This window comes from Homarus americanus, unplaced genomic scaffold, assembly GCF_018991925.1.
Source record: "Homarus americanus isolate GMGI-L3 unplaced genomic scaffold, GMGI_Hamer_2.0 scaffold30535, whole genome shotgun sequence".
Classification (NCBI taxonomy): domain Eukaryota; kingdom Metazoa; phylum Arthropoda; class Malacostraca; order Decapoda; family Nephropidae; genus Homarus; species Homarus americanus.
This window is the reverse complement of record NW_024732440.1, coordinates 4,762,019-4,778,809: the sequence shown is the minus strand read 5'-3', so window position 1 is coordinate 4,778,809 and position 16,791 is coordinate 4,762,019. Positions and strand designations below refer to the sequence as shown.

Here is a 16,791-nt window from a genome sequence, read left to right as displayed (position 1 = left end):
ATTAAATGATAATACAGTGAACCCTCACTTTACGCAGTTAATTCAACCCACGGCGGCCCGCGTAAAGTGAGAAATGCGTAAAGTGAACAACATAACATATGGGATTAATTGAAATAGTGACCGGGCCGACCCCCAAACTCCACTTTTTAGACACAATACCTACGTTGTAGTAAAAATAACTTCTTAATTTTATGATGGTATGCACACACAATTAATAATTAAGAGAAATATCAATAATATTAGGTTTTTTAACACTTACATTAGTAGAAAAGATGGCTGGGCACACGGGGATGGGGGGTTGGTTCCGAGGCAGAGGGCAGATTATTGGCCCTCACCTTTATCACTTGTATCAATTGTATCACTATCCACCACAGAGGCTTGCAGGGCCTCTTTGTCAAACCCCTCAAAGTCCATATAAGTCCATATCCTCACTATCATTATCACTATCACTGACTTGGGCCGGCTGTGGTGGGTGGCGGGTGAAGAACTCGGTAATGTTTTGCTGACTGGGCGACCATGTGCGTACCCTGCTCGTGCCGCTCTCCGCGTAAAAGGGTACACACACCGCGGAAAGTGAGCATTCCAGTTTCGGCAGGGTACCGTGTAAACGTGGAAACGCGTAAAGTGGGACCACGTAAAGCGAGGGTTGCCTGTAATGTATCCTGTCTGATACCTGGAAGACTTTAGTAGAATTAAATTATTTTGTGAGGGGGAGGAGAGCTAAATTGGTGGGTTACAACCTACAAAACAAAGTAAACAAGATAAATGCTAAACACAGTATACATCTCACTCACAGTTCTTGAATATCTTTCGTGACATCACAGACTTTCACAATTTGTGTGGTTATAGTGACTAGCAACCACTCGGATATACGACCGCCTCAGTTGTACCAAAATTTTGTCAAATTACGTATTTTCGAGTCCTGACGTTAGTGATTGTGCTGTGTACTGACAAAATTTTTGTCTGCAATTCACTTTAAAATGGCTGGCAAGCTTAAAAGTGAGAGTTTTGTGGTGATGAGAAGAAAAAGAGACACCCATTTTAGATTATATATATATATATATATATATATATATATATATATATATATATATATATATATATATATATATATATATATATATATATATATATATATATATATATATATATATATATATATATACAGTACTACAGTGAACCCTCGCTTTACGTGGTTTCACTTTACGCACTTTTTACGTGTTTTTACATTTACGGGGTACCCTGCCAGAACCGGAATTCCCACTTTACGTGGTGCATCTACTCATATACACGGGTGAAGTATAATTTTTTTATTTGGCTCATAAAATTACCCGGCCAGAATACAATTTACATTGCTGGAATTCTTACAATTTGATGATCATTTTGAATATAAGCATCATAGATTTTGCATTAGACATACAAAATTTAGATCTAATGCAAGTATTTTGTTTACTCAGAGCAAATATGTTATCTTTTGAGCAAAATATATGACGTGCATATTCAAAATATTCCTGGTCTTGCAAGGAATCCAGGAATGTGAACTATATTATCCTAACTTTAGTCTGAGGTATTATTTATTACTAAAAAGGTAAATATTCTGGTTTCTCCCAAACATTTCTCTGGTAGGGAGGGAAGGTGGGGGGTGAGGGGGAGGGAGGGACCGACCGACCCAGCTGGCATGGTGGGAAGAGGGGGGGGAGGCAAGGTGGGGTATTTTGATTGACAGATAGTGTCGTGAAGAATATATTTTTTTTTTTATTAACTGAAGATATTTGTTTTAGCTCATAAAATTCATACAAATTACCCGGCCAGAATATAATTTTCATTGCTGAAATTCTTACAATTTGATGATCATTTTGAATATAAACATCATAGATTTTGCATGAGACATACAAATTTTAGATCTAATGTAAGTACAGGTTGTACCTCTCTAGTCCGGCATTCTGTGGTCCGGAAACTCCCGTGGTCCGGACCGATTTTAGTTTGTCCAATAGGTAGATAGGCATTTTTTTTTTTTTTTTTTATCTGAATTATTATTATTATTATTATTACAGGAGTATTAAATTTTTGCCCCTCAGGCCCCAATGTGGGTCAGTGACCTATGCCCGGGTGGGCTAATCCCCTTAAAAAAAAAAAGCCGCGGGAAATTAAGGTTTGTTTACATCCGGCAGTTCGGCTGCTCTCTCTCTCTCTCTCTGCTTGTCTATACAGAGTACAACATTTAACCCTTCAATATATATGAGCAGTAAATAAGTGTTGCTTTCATATTCTTATGTAGAGTAATGATGATATATTTTCACATGTGCGCACTTACATACGAGCAGTCTCACTTTTTTTTTACCATTAATGGTTAGCTACTTATATTGTTCCATTTATTAACATTAAATAACATTACAGGTACTTCAAGCAACCATATTCATTTTTTTACATTAATTTTACTACAGCTAAACTCAGGGTCTTATTTTCTTCAGTTTTATATGTAGAACCAATCAGTCACTGGTTTCGTAAGCTTTAACATAAACAATGCCGGCAGCCGTCTCGTCTCCTCTAATATTCCACGTATTATTAATAAATTGTATTGTTAATTTTGCACACACGTACATTAATTCAATAAAAACAAATTCAGAAACATTAATTAAAATATATATGAACAGTAAATAAGTGTTGCTTTCATATTCTTATGTAAAGTAATGATGATATGTTTTCACGTGTGCGCATGCGCACTTACATATGCGATCTCTCTTTTTTCTTTACCATTATCGTTAGCTACTTCTATTGTTCCATTTATTAACATTAAATAACATTACTTAAAACAACCATATTAATTTTACTACAGCTACAACCAAGGTCTTATTTTCTTCAGTTTTATATGTAGAACCAGTCAGTCACTGGTTTTGTAATCAACGAATACAATGCTGTGTCATTTCCTCGTGTGTTTTAATATTCTACGTATTATTAATGAATTGTATTGCTCATTTTGCACACATAAACATTAATTCAATAAAAAAGACATTCAGTAATAAACAATAATGAATCTTTTGTACATAAGAGAAATGACGCTGTTTACACGATTATGCACGTCGTCTGCACGTTGGCGGGCCGTTCAAACCCGTCGAAATTCAAGTTTCCGCCGTCAAAATTTTTATTTATTTATTTTTTGTGTTCCAATAAAATACATTAAGAATTAAAAACTCGCGAAATTTGAGAAGCTACTATACGACATTTAACCCTTCAATATGTCTTCAAAGAGACCATGATGCAGAGAAAGTGGTGCTAGTGCTTCCAGGCATAAGCACAAGTCACTATCTATCCAGGAAAAGGGTGAATTTCCATGGTCCGGCACCGGTCAGGTCCCGAGGTTGCCGGACTAGAGAGGTACAACCTGTATTACCATTTCACAAAAATTTCTCTCAAATTCCTTTACAACTAAAAATGTGGAACGTCAATGTGGCATTTAAAAACTCATGCACTGTTAAACAAATGTTAATCAAGAACTCCCCCAACAATACAGGTGGCTGCATTTAAAAGGTTCCTTGCAATGAATGTAATATGTTGTATTTAGGCCAGACAGGTAAAGGTCTTGTAACTAGACTTAAACAGTTGGTTGAAAATGTTCAAAGGAGGGCCACCAGACTGGTGCCTGCACTTCGGCACCTCAGCTACCCTGAGAGGAGATTGGAGCGCCTGAACTTGCCTAGCTTATACTACAGACGGGCAAGGGGGACCTACTTGAGGTGTATAAGCATCTCAGGGAACACTACTCAGTTGAGTGTCCTTACTTGGAGCTGGCGGACGCTCGCCCCACAAGGGGTCACAGCTCAAGATTGAAGAAGCCGCAAGTCCAGAAAACTGTGAGGGCAAAAATTTTCGGAGTGAGGGTTATAAACTCTTGGAACAATCTACCAGAGAGTGTTGTGACAGCACCGAGTGTGAGCTCTTTCAAGATAAGACTTGACCAACACTGGAGCAGGTTCAGGTACATTGAGGAGCCGGTGCATGCCCAGTATTTGCCAACAGTGCGTGACAGAGACGTGACCGATCGCCCAAGCGGCTAACAAGCCGATCAGTGGCGAAGAAGATAAAAGTAAAAGTAACATAAATATAGTGTTAGGACAGGCCAGGAATCCAATGCTCTGTTTGTTCATATGAGGGATAATAAGCATTGCATTGACTGCGATAATGCCACCTCAATATTACCTTGTAATTCAATTGACAGTAGGAACATTATAGAATCCAATCTCATTAAACATACCGAATCCGTCAGAATCAAACAACATAAGTACAATATCAGAACAGCATCTGAAAGCAGTGCCTTGTTCGTTCATGTTAGGAATAATAATCATCCCATTGGTTGGGAAAAAAGCTTAGAAGTATTTAAATCATCTTGTGTCACAGAAAGACTTCTGGTTGAAGCTAGTTTGATTAAGGAATTAAAATCAATAACCCTTAGTGATGGTCAGTTCAAAACTGATAAGATGTTACATAAATTTATTTGTCAGTGGCCCAAGGTTAAAAATGCTTTGAAAACCTTTGATCTAGATGTATGATAGTTATTTAGTGGGTCCCTTATTTTTGACCTGACCTGACTAGTCACGTCACCCCCCTTCTCTTAAGCTCCTCTACGTGTGTTGGTGTGGGTATTAGTGGATGACATCATTATGACCTGACCTCATGTTTTTAAGGTCACCCTGTATATTTAAGCCTCTCTCTGTCCATGTAATCCAGTTGCCTCTGAAGATGTCTTGAATAAAGACGAAAGCTAAGGTGCTCCGTTGTTTCCCTTTTTCCGTGTGATTTTATCAAGATTTATCTTATCCACTTTTTCATTGTGGATCTACATGAAATATATATATATATATATATATATATATATATATATATATATATATATATATATATATATATATATATATATATATATCTATATCTATATCTATATCTATATCTATATCTATATCTATATCTATATATATATATATATATATATATATATATCTATATATCTATATATCTATATCTATATCTATATCTATATATTTCTATATATATATATATATATATATATATCTATATATATATATATATCTATATATATCTATATATTATATATATATTCTATATGATTTATATAGTATTTAATCTTTTAACGCGGGTTTCTTCTGACGTGATGGAACTTTCACTTAACACGGATTTTTCACATATACGAGTGTCCGGCTCGAGACGCTATTTTTAGATTTGCCCCCCGCCACCCTGCCTGACTGGCTGTTTTAGCTCATAAAATTCATACAAATTTATTTTAATAATGTGGATTCTTAAATTTTATGGTGATTTATTTAATATAAACATCATATATTTTGCATTAGACATACAAATTTTAGATAAAAATTTTTCTAGTAACTATGTTATCTTTTGTGCAAAAATATATGACATATTCAAAATATTCTGTCTACTGAACTAGTCAATGTCAATTATATTATCCTAACTTTAGTTTAGGTATTATTATTAAAATTTAGTGGTTAACATCTCCTTACGGTTGGTGGAGGTGGAGGGGGACCGACCGACCATCTGTTACCCCGTGAAGAATTATTTTTTTTATTAACTGAAGATATTTGTTTTAAAATATTTATTCTGAATATAATTTACATTGCTGGAATTTATAATTTGATGATCATTTTGAATATAAACATCATATATTTTGCATTAGACATACAAATTTTAGATAAAAATTTTTCTCAAATTAATTTGTTATCTTTTAAAAAATATGACATTTATATTCAAAATATTCCTGGTCTTACAAGGAATCCAGCAATGTCAATTATATTATCCTAACTTTAATCTGAGGTATTATTTAATACTAAATAAAACCTGGAGATTGTGGGGGGTGGGGGAGGGTTGGGACTGACCGCGGTTGGAAGAGGGGAGGCAAGGTGGGTACTTTGATTGACAGATAGTGTCGTGAAGATTATTTTTTTTTTATTAACTGAAGATATTTGTTTTAGCTCATAAAATTCATACAAATTACTCGGTCAGAATATAATTTACATTGCTGGAATTCTTATAATGGAATATTTTGAATATAAACATCATATTTTGCATTAAACATACAAATTTTAGATAAAAATTTTTTCAGGTAACTATGTTATCTTTGTGCAAAATATATGACATTTATATTCAAAATATTCCTGGTCTACAGGAATCCAGCAATGTCAATTGTATTATCCTAACTTTAGTTTGAGGTATTATTTATTAAAATTTAGTGGTTTTCCCCAAAATTTCTGAGAGGGAAGAGCCGCAGTGTAGTGTGAGAGGGGAGGGAGTTGTCCATTATTTGAATGGACATTAACTTGCATCACTGTATTTCTATTTCTTAAGTATTAATTGTGTGCATGTACCATCATAAATTAAGATGTTATTTTACTACAACATAGGTATGTGCCTTCAAAAGTGGAGTTTGGGGTCACGGTTTCTATTGGAATTAATCCCATATGTTCTGTTGTTCACTTATCTGAGTTTCACTTAACGCGACCCTCTGGGTTCAATTGACCGCTAGCGGGGAATAACTGTGTGTATATATATATATATATATATATATATATATATATATATATATATATATATATATATATATATATATATATATACATATATATATATATATATATATATATATATATATATATATATATATATATATATATATATATATATATATATATATATATATATATATATATATATATACTGTATATATATATATATACAGGTTGACAATCCCTGATAACTTGACCTTTTACTGTTGAATGTTTCTTTCATAAATTAGTCCAAAACTTTGCTATGTCATCACAGACGTCAAAATTCACCCTTGCCTCATTGTCAGCTTGTAATTTTGACATTTTTAAAGCATAAGAGCCACACTGTTTTACATCTGTCTTGAACAGAAACTGAACAAAATCAATCAAAAGACTCTGTAAGCAACTCGGGGAATCTTTCATTGAAGTTTGCAGTCAGGTTCTGTAAATCATGTTTCTCCTCAGTGAGATCTAGTGTTTCATCAAAATCAACATCTATCGTAGCTGTGATTTCCAAGTAGTGATGGTTAAAGACAAAAATTGTCAGCTTCAGCTTGTTCTTGAAGCATCTGCAGTTTGCTTACAAAAGCCCTTATTGCACACTGAAGATCAAAAACCCATTTACCTTTTCCTTGAAGTTCAGTATTGAGTTTATTGACATGATCAAACGTGTCTGTCAGAGGTGCAAGGAGAGCTAGTTCACTTCGAAGAAGGAAAATCCTTTCCAAGGCCTTTCCCCGTGATAGTCATCTGACAGCAGTGTGCATTAGCAGTGTCTGGTGTTCACTATTTCCAGCAATGCACAACTGCTTGAAGATGCGGGTTTTCAGGTCCCGAGCCTTGGCGCCTTATAGCAGGAGGCTACTCCTTAAGAGGATTAAGTCCTTGACATGTCTGATCGCCGCAAGACACAAGTGATTCCAGTGATCTCAAGAGCTCTATGCGACCCCATGACCACTATGCGACCCTTTATGATGAGTCCTGCTACCCCATTTGGGGTCACGACCCAGTGTGAGGGAACCATTGCTCTATGGGCTTAATGCTCAAAGCAAAATGTTAGCTCAACTCCACTTAAATTCAAGGACAGGTACAAGAGTTTAGGAAATAAAAGTATAAGAATAAAGAATGGAAGGATGAGGAACTGGCTGAATTATTGAAAGAGAAAATGTGCATAGTGTAACATTAATATTACCATACACATACAAAACAGTCCTGAGACAAAGATGAATATGAACTAAGGATATATGAGAAGAAAAAAATTAAACTCCTAATAAACACAGGATCAAAATATATGAAGCTCACATGAATGTTGATAAGAGTAGAAACTATATGGGAAAAAATCAACAACTATAATAATAAAAAAAAAAACAATCTGGGATGTATACTTACAAAATTTAAGGAGACCCCGGCCCTACATGTCAAGATGACAGTGTCAAAAGGCTTTGCAGTAAGATGAGTCTCCCCAGGTCCACTCAGTGAGAATGATTGCTCTGTAAGTATTGAAATGCTATAGCCCATTTATGCATCTGTATTATGGTTGATAAAATATTTCTAAACAAAACAAATGGATATTTAATTGTGTCAGACCTTATAATGACACCGTCTGTAAACAAGTGATCTGTTAAAAGAAGAAAAAAAATTCTTTTAAGCAAAACAGCTCCAAAATCTGGGATGTCATAATCCCATTATTGCTGTCAAACTGTTATACCAATCCATTTGATAAATATCATTCTTTGTGAAGGCATGGTATTAAAAAGTTAAAACTACCATTCAGTTACGGAGGATAACACCATCCCTCAAAACTGCAGTACATTGCATGGATATATATATACAGTAGTACCCCGCTTAACGCGGTCAATTGAACCCACAGGGTACCGCGTTAAGTGAAAACCGCGTTAAGTGAACAACAGAACATATGGGATTAATTCCAATAGAGACTGGCCCGACCCCCAAACTCCACTTTTTGACGACACACAACTATGTTGTAGTAAAAATTTTATCTTAACTTTATGATGGTATGCACACACAATTAATAATTAAGAGAAATATCAATAATATTAGGTTTTTTAACACTTGCATTAGTAGAAAAGATGGCTGGGCACACGGGGATGGGGGGTTGGTTCCGAGGCAGAGGGCAGATTATTGGCCCTCACCTGTATCACTTGTATCAATTGTATCACTAACCACCACAGAGGCTTGCAGGGCCTCTTTGTCAAACCCCTCAAAGGCCATATAAGTCCATATCCTCACTATCACTGACTTGGGCCGGCTGTGGTGGGTGGTGGGTGAAGAACTCGGTAATGTTTTGATGACTGGGCGACCTTGTGCGCATCGTGCCCGCGCCGCTTCCCGCGTATATGATGAAAAATTCCGCGTTAAGTGAAAGTTCAGCTCTGGCGAGGCACCGCGTATATGATAAAACGCGTTAAGTGAAACCGCGTTAGGCGGGGTAATACTGTGTGTGTATATATATATATATATATATATATATATATATATATATATATATATATATATATATATATATATATATATATATATATATATATATATATATATATATATATATATATATATATATATATATATATATATATATATATATATATATATATACTTCATTTTTAGTCCATATAACACGCGGACTTTGAACATATAATCAATGACCTCACCAGCAAGGAATCGAACCCTCGACCTACTGGGTCGAGGGTTCGATTCCTTGCTGGTGAGGTCGTTGATTATATGTTCAAAGTCCGCGTGTTATATGGACTAAAAATGAAGTGTATATATATATATATATATATATATATATATATATATATATATATATATATATATATATATATGTATATATATATGTATATATATGTGTATATATATGTATATATATATGTACTGTATATATATATTTATATATATGCAAGTAAATCACTGTAGGTGCGCGTGATCTAGGTATATGCTGATAACCACAAGGAAAGACGAAAACACGAAGTTCCCAAGCGCTTTTGTGTAATTCACATCTTCAGGGGTGAGTACAGACTAGAGAGAGAAATACAAACCAAGGTGTATATATACAGAGGAGGGTGAGACCAGGTCCACAATGGTCAGGTATTAGGTAATGACCCTACTAATCTTTAAATAGCACACAACGGTTGGTGGTCAGGTCAGATGGTCAGGTGACCCGGCCTTCTCACCTGGTTACAAATCTTCTTAATTACAAAATTGTCCAGCTTGTACATGCCGTTACTCAAATTCATGTTGAATGCTTCGGTATGTTTAATACGACTAGATTCTATGATGTTCCTACTATCAATTGAATTACATGGTAATATTGAGGAGGCATTGCATTGACTGGGATAATGCCTCCTCAATATTACCATGTAACTAAAAGTTATGTGGAACACTTACGTTAGTAGAAGAGATGGGTCGGCGTACGGGGATGGAGGCTGGTTCTGAGGCAGAGGGCAGGCTACTGGCCCTCAGGTGAATCACCATTACTAGGTGCATCACCATCACTGTCACTTACAGTTGTCAGGGCTTCCCTGACAAATCCCTCAAAGTCATCTTCACTGTCACTATCACTGGCTTGGGCTGGCTGTGGTGGGTTGCGGGCGAAGAAATCTGTTATGCTTTGCTGACGGCTGGTGTTGATGTTATCGTGATACACCTAGATGTAGGGCTCCATAGTCTGCAACAGCTGGGTAGTGAACATTTCATACCTGTTTGGGTCAGGGTCGTCGGAAAGGAGGAGCTTGGCTTTCTCGATACACTCGATGGCACCACCTAACATTACTATGGGATAAGTGTTGTTCTTCTTGGGATGACGCACCACCTGCCTCTTCACTGACGTCGTCATCATCATCGACCATCTCGTCGGTAGTCACAGCAGGTTCCATTATCACCTCCAGGATGTCGTCGTTGGTGGTCTCGGAGAAGCCTGGAACTGTATAAGTCTGCGCAGCTTCTCTGGCAAGGTCCACTGCTACTGCAACAGTCTGAACCTCACCAGTCACAGATTGACTCCTCCTCTCACCTGGTATTCCATGCAACACATGTCTCCATGTGTGACGAATTGTAGCAATAGACAGCTGATCCCATGACTCCACCAAGAAGTCCACAGCTTTCTTGATGTTAAATACTCGCCAGAATTGTTTGAACAGTATTTTTTGCTGTGCCAACTGTTGATCCTCATCTTCTTCGCTCTTGCTATCGGTGGTGGTGTCACTCAGGTTACGCAACTCTTCCCTGGTGTTGGTGTAGTCGTTCAGAAGTTTGAATTTTTTCGTAGAGAATGCAGCTTTTACATTACAGATTAACTCTTGGTCCATGGGCTGTAATATAGACGTAGTGTTGGGAGGAAGGAAGACCACTTTAACGTTGGGGTGACGATCTAACAGTAGGGGCGAGTGTCCTGGTGCGTTGTCCAGCAGCAACAAAATCTTGAATGGCACATTCTGTCGCTCACAGAATTTCTTTACATCGGGAACAAAACAGTCATCAAACCAGGAGAGGGACAGTGTAGAGAACATCCACGCCTTACGTGCGGTCAGCCAGTGGACATTTAGCTTGGTCATGTCCATGGTTTTGTAGGCGTGCGGCTTGCGTGCTGTGTGGATCACCGATATCTTGAGCTTACTGGTACCGGAGGCATTGGTGGTAAATAGGACGGTGATGCGTTCCTTCTGTATCTTCCGGCCCCGAATCTTGCTGGCATTCTTTACAACGAAGGACTTGGAAGGTAGCTTTTTCCAGAAAAGACCAGATTCGTCCATGTTAAACACCTGGTCGTCACCGTACTGTCCTTCCTCCATAATCTCACGTAAAAACGGAGGAAATTCCCTAGCCGCAGCACGGTCAGCACTAGCTTCTTCACCACCAATGTTTACATTGGTGATCTTGTTCCGGATCTTAAACCTCTGTAACCACCCAGAGGAAGCATTAAGGGGTTTGGGCTCTGTAATTCCCATCTTTCGTGCTACTGCAATGTACAGTTCACGTGCATAGTCCTTAACAGAGCGCGTGTCGACCGCCATGTTCCGTCGCGCCTGACGCACCAAGTACCTCACAAGTAATTTTTCTGTCTTGAGAAGCACCTGGTTGTGAAAATACTTGATCATAGAAGCACCTGTAGACTTTGTGATCTTCATGTGCTCCTTTATCTTGGCTGCATCCTTCTTTATTGTTCGAATCATAGATTCATTCACACCATGCTGGCACGCCAAATCAACCTGCCTTGTTCCTTTCTCCAACTCTTGGATGATGGTATACTTCACCTCGTAGCTTAAGGAACGTCGTGTCTTCTTTGGCTTAGTGCCGCTGGGTCCAGGTAAGGAAAGGTCTCTCTCTGGGGGTGGTGGTCCAGCGGAAGCCATTTTAGAGAACAATGGATGCACATTTACACGCTCTGGCGTGGAGGGATGAAACTGCCGCGGCTAGGTCAAGGATCGTCTTTCCTCCCTCCCTCCCTCCCCCGGGTGGACACGTCATAATACTTTAAGCCAATTACAGCTAGCAGCAGAGGGGGGGTAGGGATGCATGGCCAATCACAGTCCGATACGTCATATGACGTCAGTGATAACGCAACAAAGACACACACTGCGCAACCTTACCGCGCGGCTAGCCCAAGCGGAGGGAGGAGGAGGGAGAGGCAAGAGCACAGGCAGGCAGGCAGGCGGGTGGGGCGAATCTAAAAATAGCGTCGCGCCGGACACTCTCCGCGTAATGGGGCTCGCGCACCGCGTAATGAGAGCACGTTAGGTTCTGGCACGGCACCGCGTTAACGTGGAAACGGAATGTGGGACCGCGTAAAGTGTTGACTGTATATATATATATATATATATATATATATATATATATATATATATATATATATATATATATATATATATATATATATATATATATATATATATATATATATATATATATATATATATATACAGTGGGTATGCTATAACGAACGGATCCTACTACGAATATTCCTATAACGAACGGTTTTACCTATAAAATTGAGAATGCTATAACGAACGAAACTCCTACAACGAACATTATTTAATTTTTTTTTTTTCTAATTTATTGTTTTTTTATTACAAATATTAATGATATTCTTTATTTCAGGGGTTTAGATGCATATTTATGCACTTTTTTACAATTTTTACAATTTTATATATATTTTTCAGTGTTAAGTGGTTGTATTTGGGGGCCTGGAACGGATTAATCCTATAACGAACGAATGCTATAACGAACAAGGTTCTAGAACCAATTAGATTCGTTATAATTTCATATATATATATATATATATATATATATATATATATATATATATATATATATATATATATATATATATATATATATATATATATATATATATATATATATATATATATATATACACATACACACACACAGTAATATCCCGCTTAACACGGTTTCGCTTAGTGCGATTTCACGTATACGCGGTGCCTCGCCAGAGCCAAACTTTCACTTAACGCGGGTTTTTTCGACGTATACGCGCAGAGTGTCTGGCTGGAGACGCTATTTTTAGATTCGCCCCACCCTGCTTGACTGCCTGCCTGCCTGTTTTAGCTCATAAAATTCATACAAATTACCCGGCCAGAATATAACTTACATTGCTGGAATTCTTACAATATGATGATCATTTTGAATATAAACATCATAGATTTTGCATTAGACATACAAATTTTAGATATAATGTTTACTCAGTAAATATGTTATCTTTTGTGTAAAATATATGACATTTATATTCAAAATATTCCAGGTCTTACAAGGAATCCAGCAATGTCAATTATATTATCCTAACTTTAGTTTGAGGTATTATTTATTACTAAAAAGGTAAATATTCTGGTTTTCCCACACATCTGGTAGGGAGGGTTGGTGGGTGGTGGGGGGGAGGGAGGGACCGACCGACCATCTGTTACCGTGTGAAGAATATTTTTTTTATTATTAACTGAAGATATTTGTTTTAGCTCATAAAATTCATACAAATTACCCGGTCAGAATATAATTTACATTGCTAGAATTCTTATAATTTGATGATCATTTTGAATATAAACATCATAGATTTTGCATTAGACATACAAATTTTAGATGTAATGTTTACTCTGAGTAAATATGTTATCTTTTGTGCAAAATATATGACATTCATATTCAAAATATTCCTGGTCTTACAAGGAATCCAGCAATGTCAATTATATTATCCTATCTTTAATCTGAGGTATTATTTAATACTAAATGTTAAAATTTAGTTTTTTCACCCAACATCTCTTGAAGGGAGGATTGGTGGGGGGTGGGGGGGAGGGTTGGGACGGACCACGCGGTTGGAAGAGGGGGGGAGGCAAGGTGGGGTACTTTGATTGACATATAGTGTTGTGAAGAATATTTTTTTTTTATTAACTGAAGATATTTGTTTTAGCTCATTAAATTCATACAAATTACCCGGTCAGAATATAATTTACATTGCTGGAATTCTTACAATTTGGTGATCATTTTGAATATAAACATCATAGATTTTGCATTAGACAGACAAATTTTAGATATAATGTTTACTCTGAGTAAATATGTTATCTTATGTGCAAAATATATGACATTTATATTCAAAATATTCCTGGTCTTACAAGGAATCCAGCAATGTCAATTGTATTATCCTAACTTTAGTTTGAGGAATTATTTATTAAAATTTAGTGGTTTTCCGCCCAAAATTTCTCAGAGGGAAGAGCCAGTGAGTGTAGTGTGAGAAGAGGGGGAGGGAGTTGAGTCCATTATTTGAATGGACATTAACTTGGCGACTGTATTTCTCTATTTCTCTTAAGTATTAATTGTGTGCATGTACCATCATAACATTAAGATGTTATTTTTACTAGAACATAGGTATTGTGTTGGAAAAAGTGGAGTTTGGGGGTCGGGCCAGTCTCTATTGGAATTAATCCCATATGTTCTGTTGTTCACTTAACGCGGTACCCTGTGGGTTCAATTGACCGCGTAAAGCGGGGTACAACTGTATATGCATATGTACAGTATATATATATATATATATATATATATATATATATATATATATATATATATATATATATATATATATATATATATATATATATATATATATATATATATATATATATATGCAAGTAAATCACTGTAGGTGCGCGTGATCTAGGTATATGCTGATAACCACAAAGAAAGAAGAAAACACGAAGTTCCCAAGCGCTTTCGTGAAATTCACATCTTCAGGGGTGAGTACAGACTGAAGATGTGAATTACACAGCAAGGCTGTTTTATATATATATATATATATATATATATATATATATATATATATATATATATATATATATATATATATATAAATATATATATATATATATATATATATATATATATATATATATATATATATATATATATATATATATACAATCAACACCTCAACCCGCCAGGATTCGAACCCACGGCCCACAAGCCTATGACTGTGACCGGGGAACGCTAACCGCTGGACCACCAGGATACTAAAAGCAGTCCTAGACTTTGTTATATTTCACACAAAGCCTGTTCAACGAGCTTATGGCGCCGTGAACCTCTAATGGGGACCACCCGTATCACTTAGGTGGTCAGAGTAACGTTTTACCAAATCCGGCTTCGAAACACGAGGATCCATATATATTTCATTAGCCCAATAAAGCACGCGGACTTCTACATACAATCAACACCTCAACCCGCCAGGATTCGAACCCACGGCACAAGCCTATGACTGTGACCGGGAACGCTAACCGCTGGACCACCAGGATACTAAAAGCAGTCCTAGACTTTGTTATATTTCACACAAAGCCTGTTCAACGAGCTTATGGCGCCGTGAACCTCCTAATGGGGACCACCCTATGATATATATATATATATATATATATATATATATATATATATATATATATATATATATACAGTCATCGTCAGGTTAACGTCCAACGAACAATGTCCAATCGCATATACGTCCGTGCCCCCCCCCCCACCCCCCAAAAAAATTTCCGTGACGCCTGCTGGACCACCACTCCACGACCCCCTAACGGAGACACGAAGATCCTTCCCATACTGGCCAGATATTATGTATTAAAGGAATATCCTTTCCGTCCTTAGGCTTTAGTAAGCATTTGCCTCCAGGTGTAATGTTAACCTACATCTATTGAGGATAAAATCTTTCACCTACGAATTGACAATAACACATTTGCTGTAATCAGACACATCTAGTTGCCTCAACAATTGCAACCACAGTTGCAATTGGGGTTGCAATTTCAAATTCTGTGTCATTACTAAGGAATAACGAAGTCTCTGGTGCACTCTAAGAATGAGAGAAAACGGAGGACTCAGGCGTCCTGAAGCGAGAGAAAACGGACTCCTATGATAGGGGACAAGCACTCACACGTGCCACTCATACTGACAGACTTGACACTCACTTACTTGACAAGTTTTACCAACTTCCCGCTTCCCCCACACCCCAACGCTCCCTCGCGTGGGGGGTTTTAGGCCTTAAGTTTTTCATATAATATCTCAGACTATAGGAGAATATAATTTGCATTACTGAAATCCTTACAAGACAGCGATTAATTTGAATATAAACGTCATATATTTTGCTCAAGAGATAAAATTGTAGTACATTAGTGTATATTTTATAATATAAAGTTTTTCAACTGTATTTTTGGGTAGATTTACATAAAATTCTTCATTTATTTTCGTCCATTTACATGCACACACTATACTAAAAGAAACGTAAAAGAAATAAATGACCTTAGTGCAAAGCTGGAGTGCACGTGTACTAATTTGATTACGGTACTAAAATTGTTATGTCTAGTGCAAATTATAGCTTGTTTATATTTAAAATAATCACCATCTTACAAGAATCCCAGCAATGTAAATTATATTCACCCAGGACATTTCACTGGCTTTTTATAAGAGAGAAGCTTAGTCACTTAAGAATTGATAAATAAACACGCGTTAGACCTTGGGTCGGTGCCAACTGTCCAACGTACCACCTCACTTCCCGCTCCCCTCCCCCCGTCGCTCACTCGCTCCCTCTCCCCCATCTGCCCAGCATTGCTGGAATCCTTGTAAGACAGCAAATAATTTTAATATAAACGTCATGTATTTTGCACAAGAGATAAAAATTAATCACCTGTATCACATTACAGTAGTGATTTAAGAGTAAGAGTGT

At 36.8% G+C, this 16,791-nt stretch overlaps 1 protein-coding gene across 1 annotated transcript in view; it reads right to left on the bottom strand.

The window, feature by feature from the left end:
- Positions 1 to 16,791, bottom strand: part of LOC121868776 — a gene marked incomplete at its 5' end in the record, with an annotated part of 194,826 nt that overhangs the window by 138,424 nt on the left and 39,611 nt on the right. Inside the window, 1 exon segment of the mRNA XM_042369670.1 lies at positions 7,959 to 8,059. Within this exon segment, the coding sequence (XP_042225604.1) occupies positions 7,959 to 8,059 (101 nt within the window).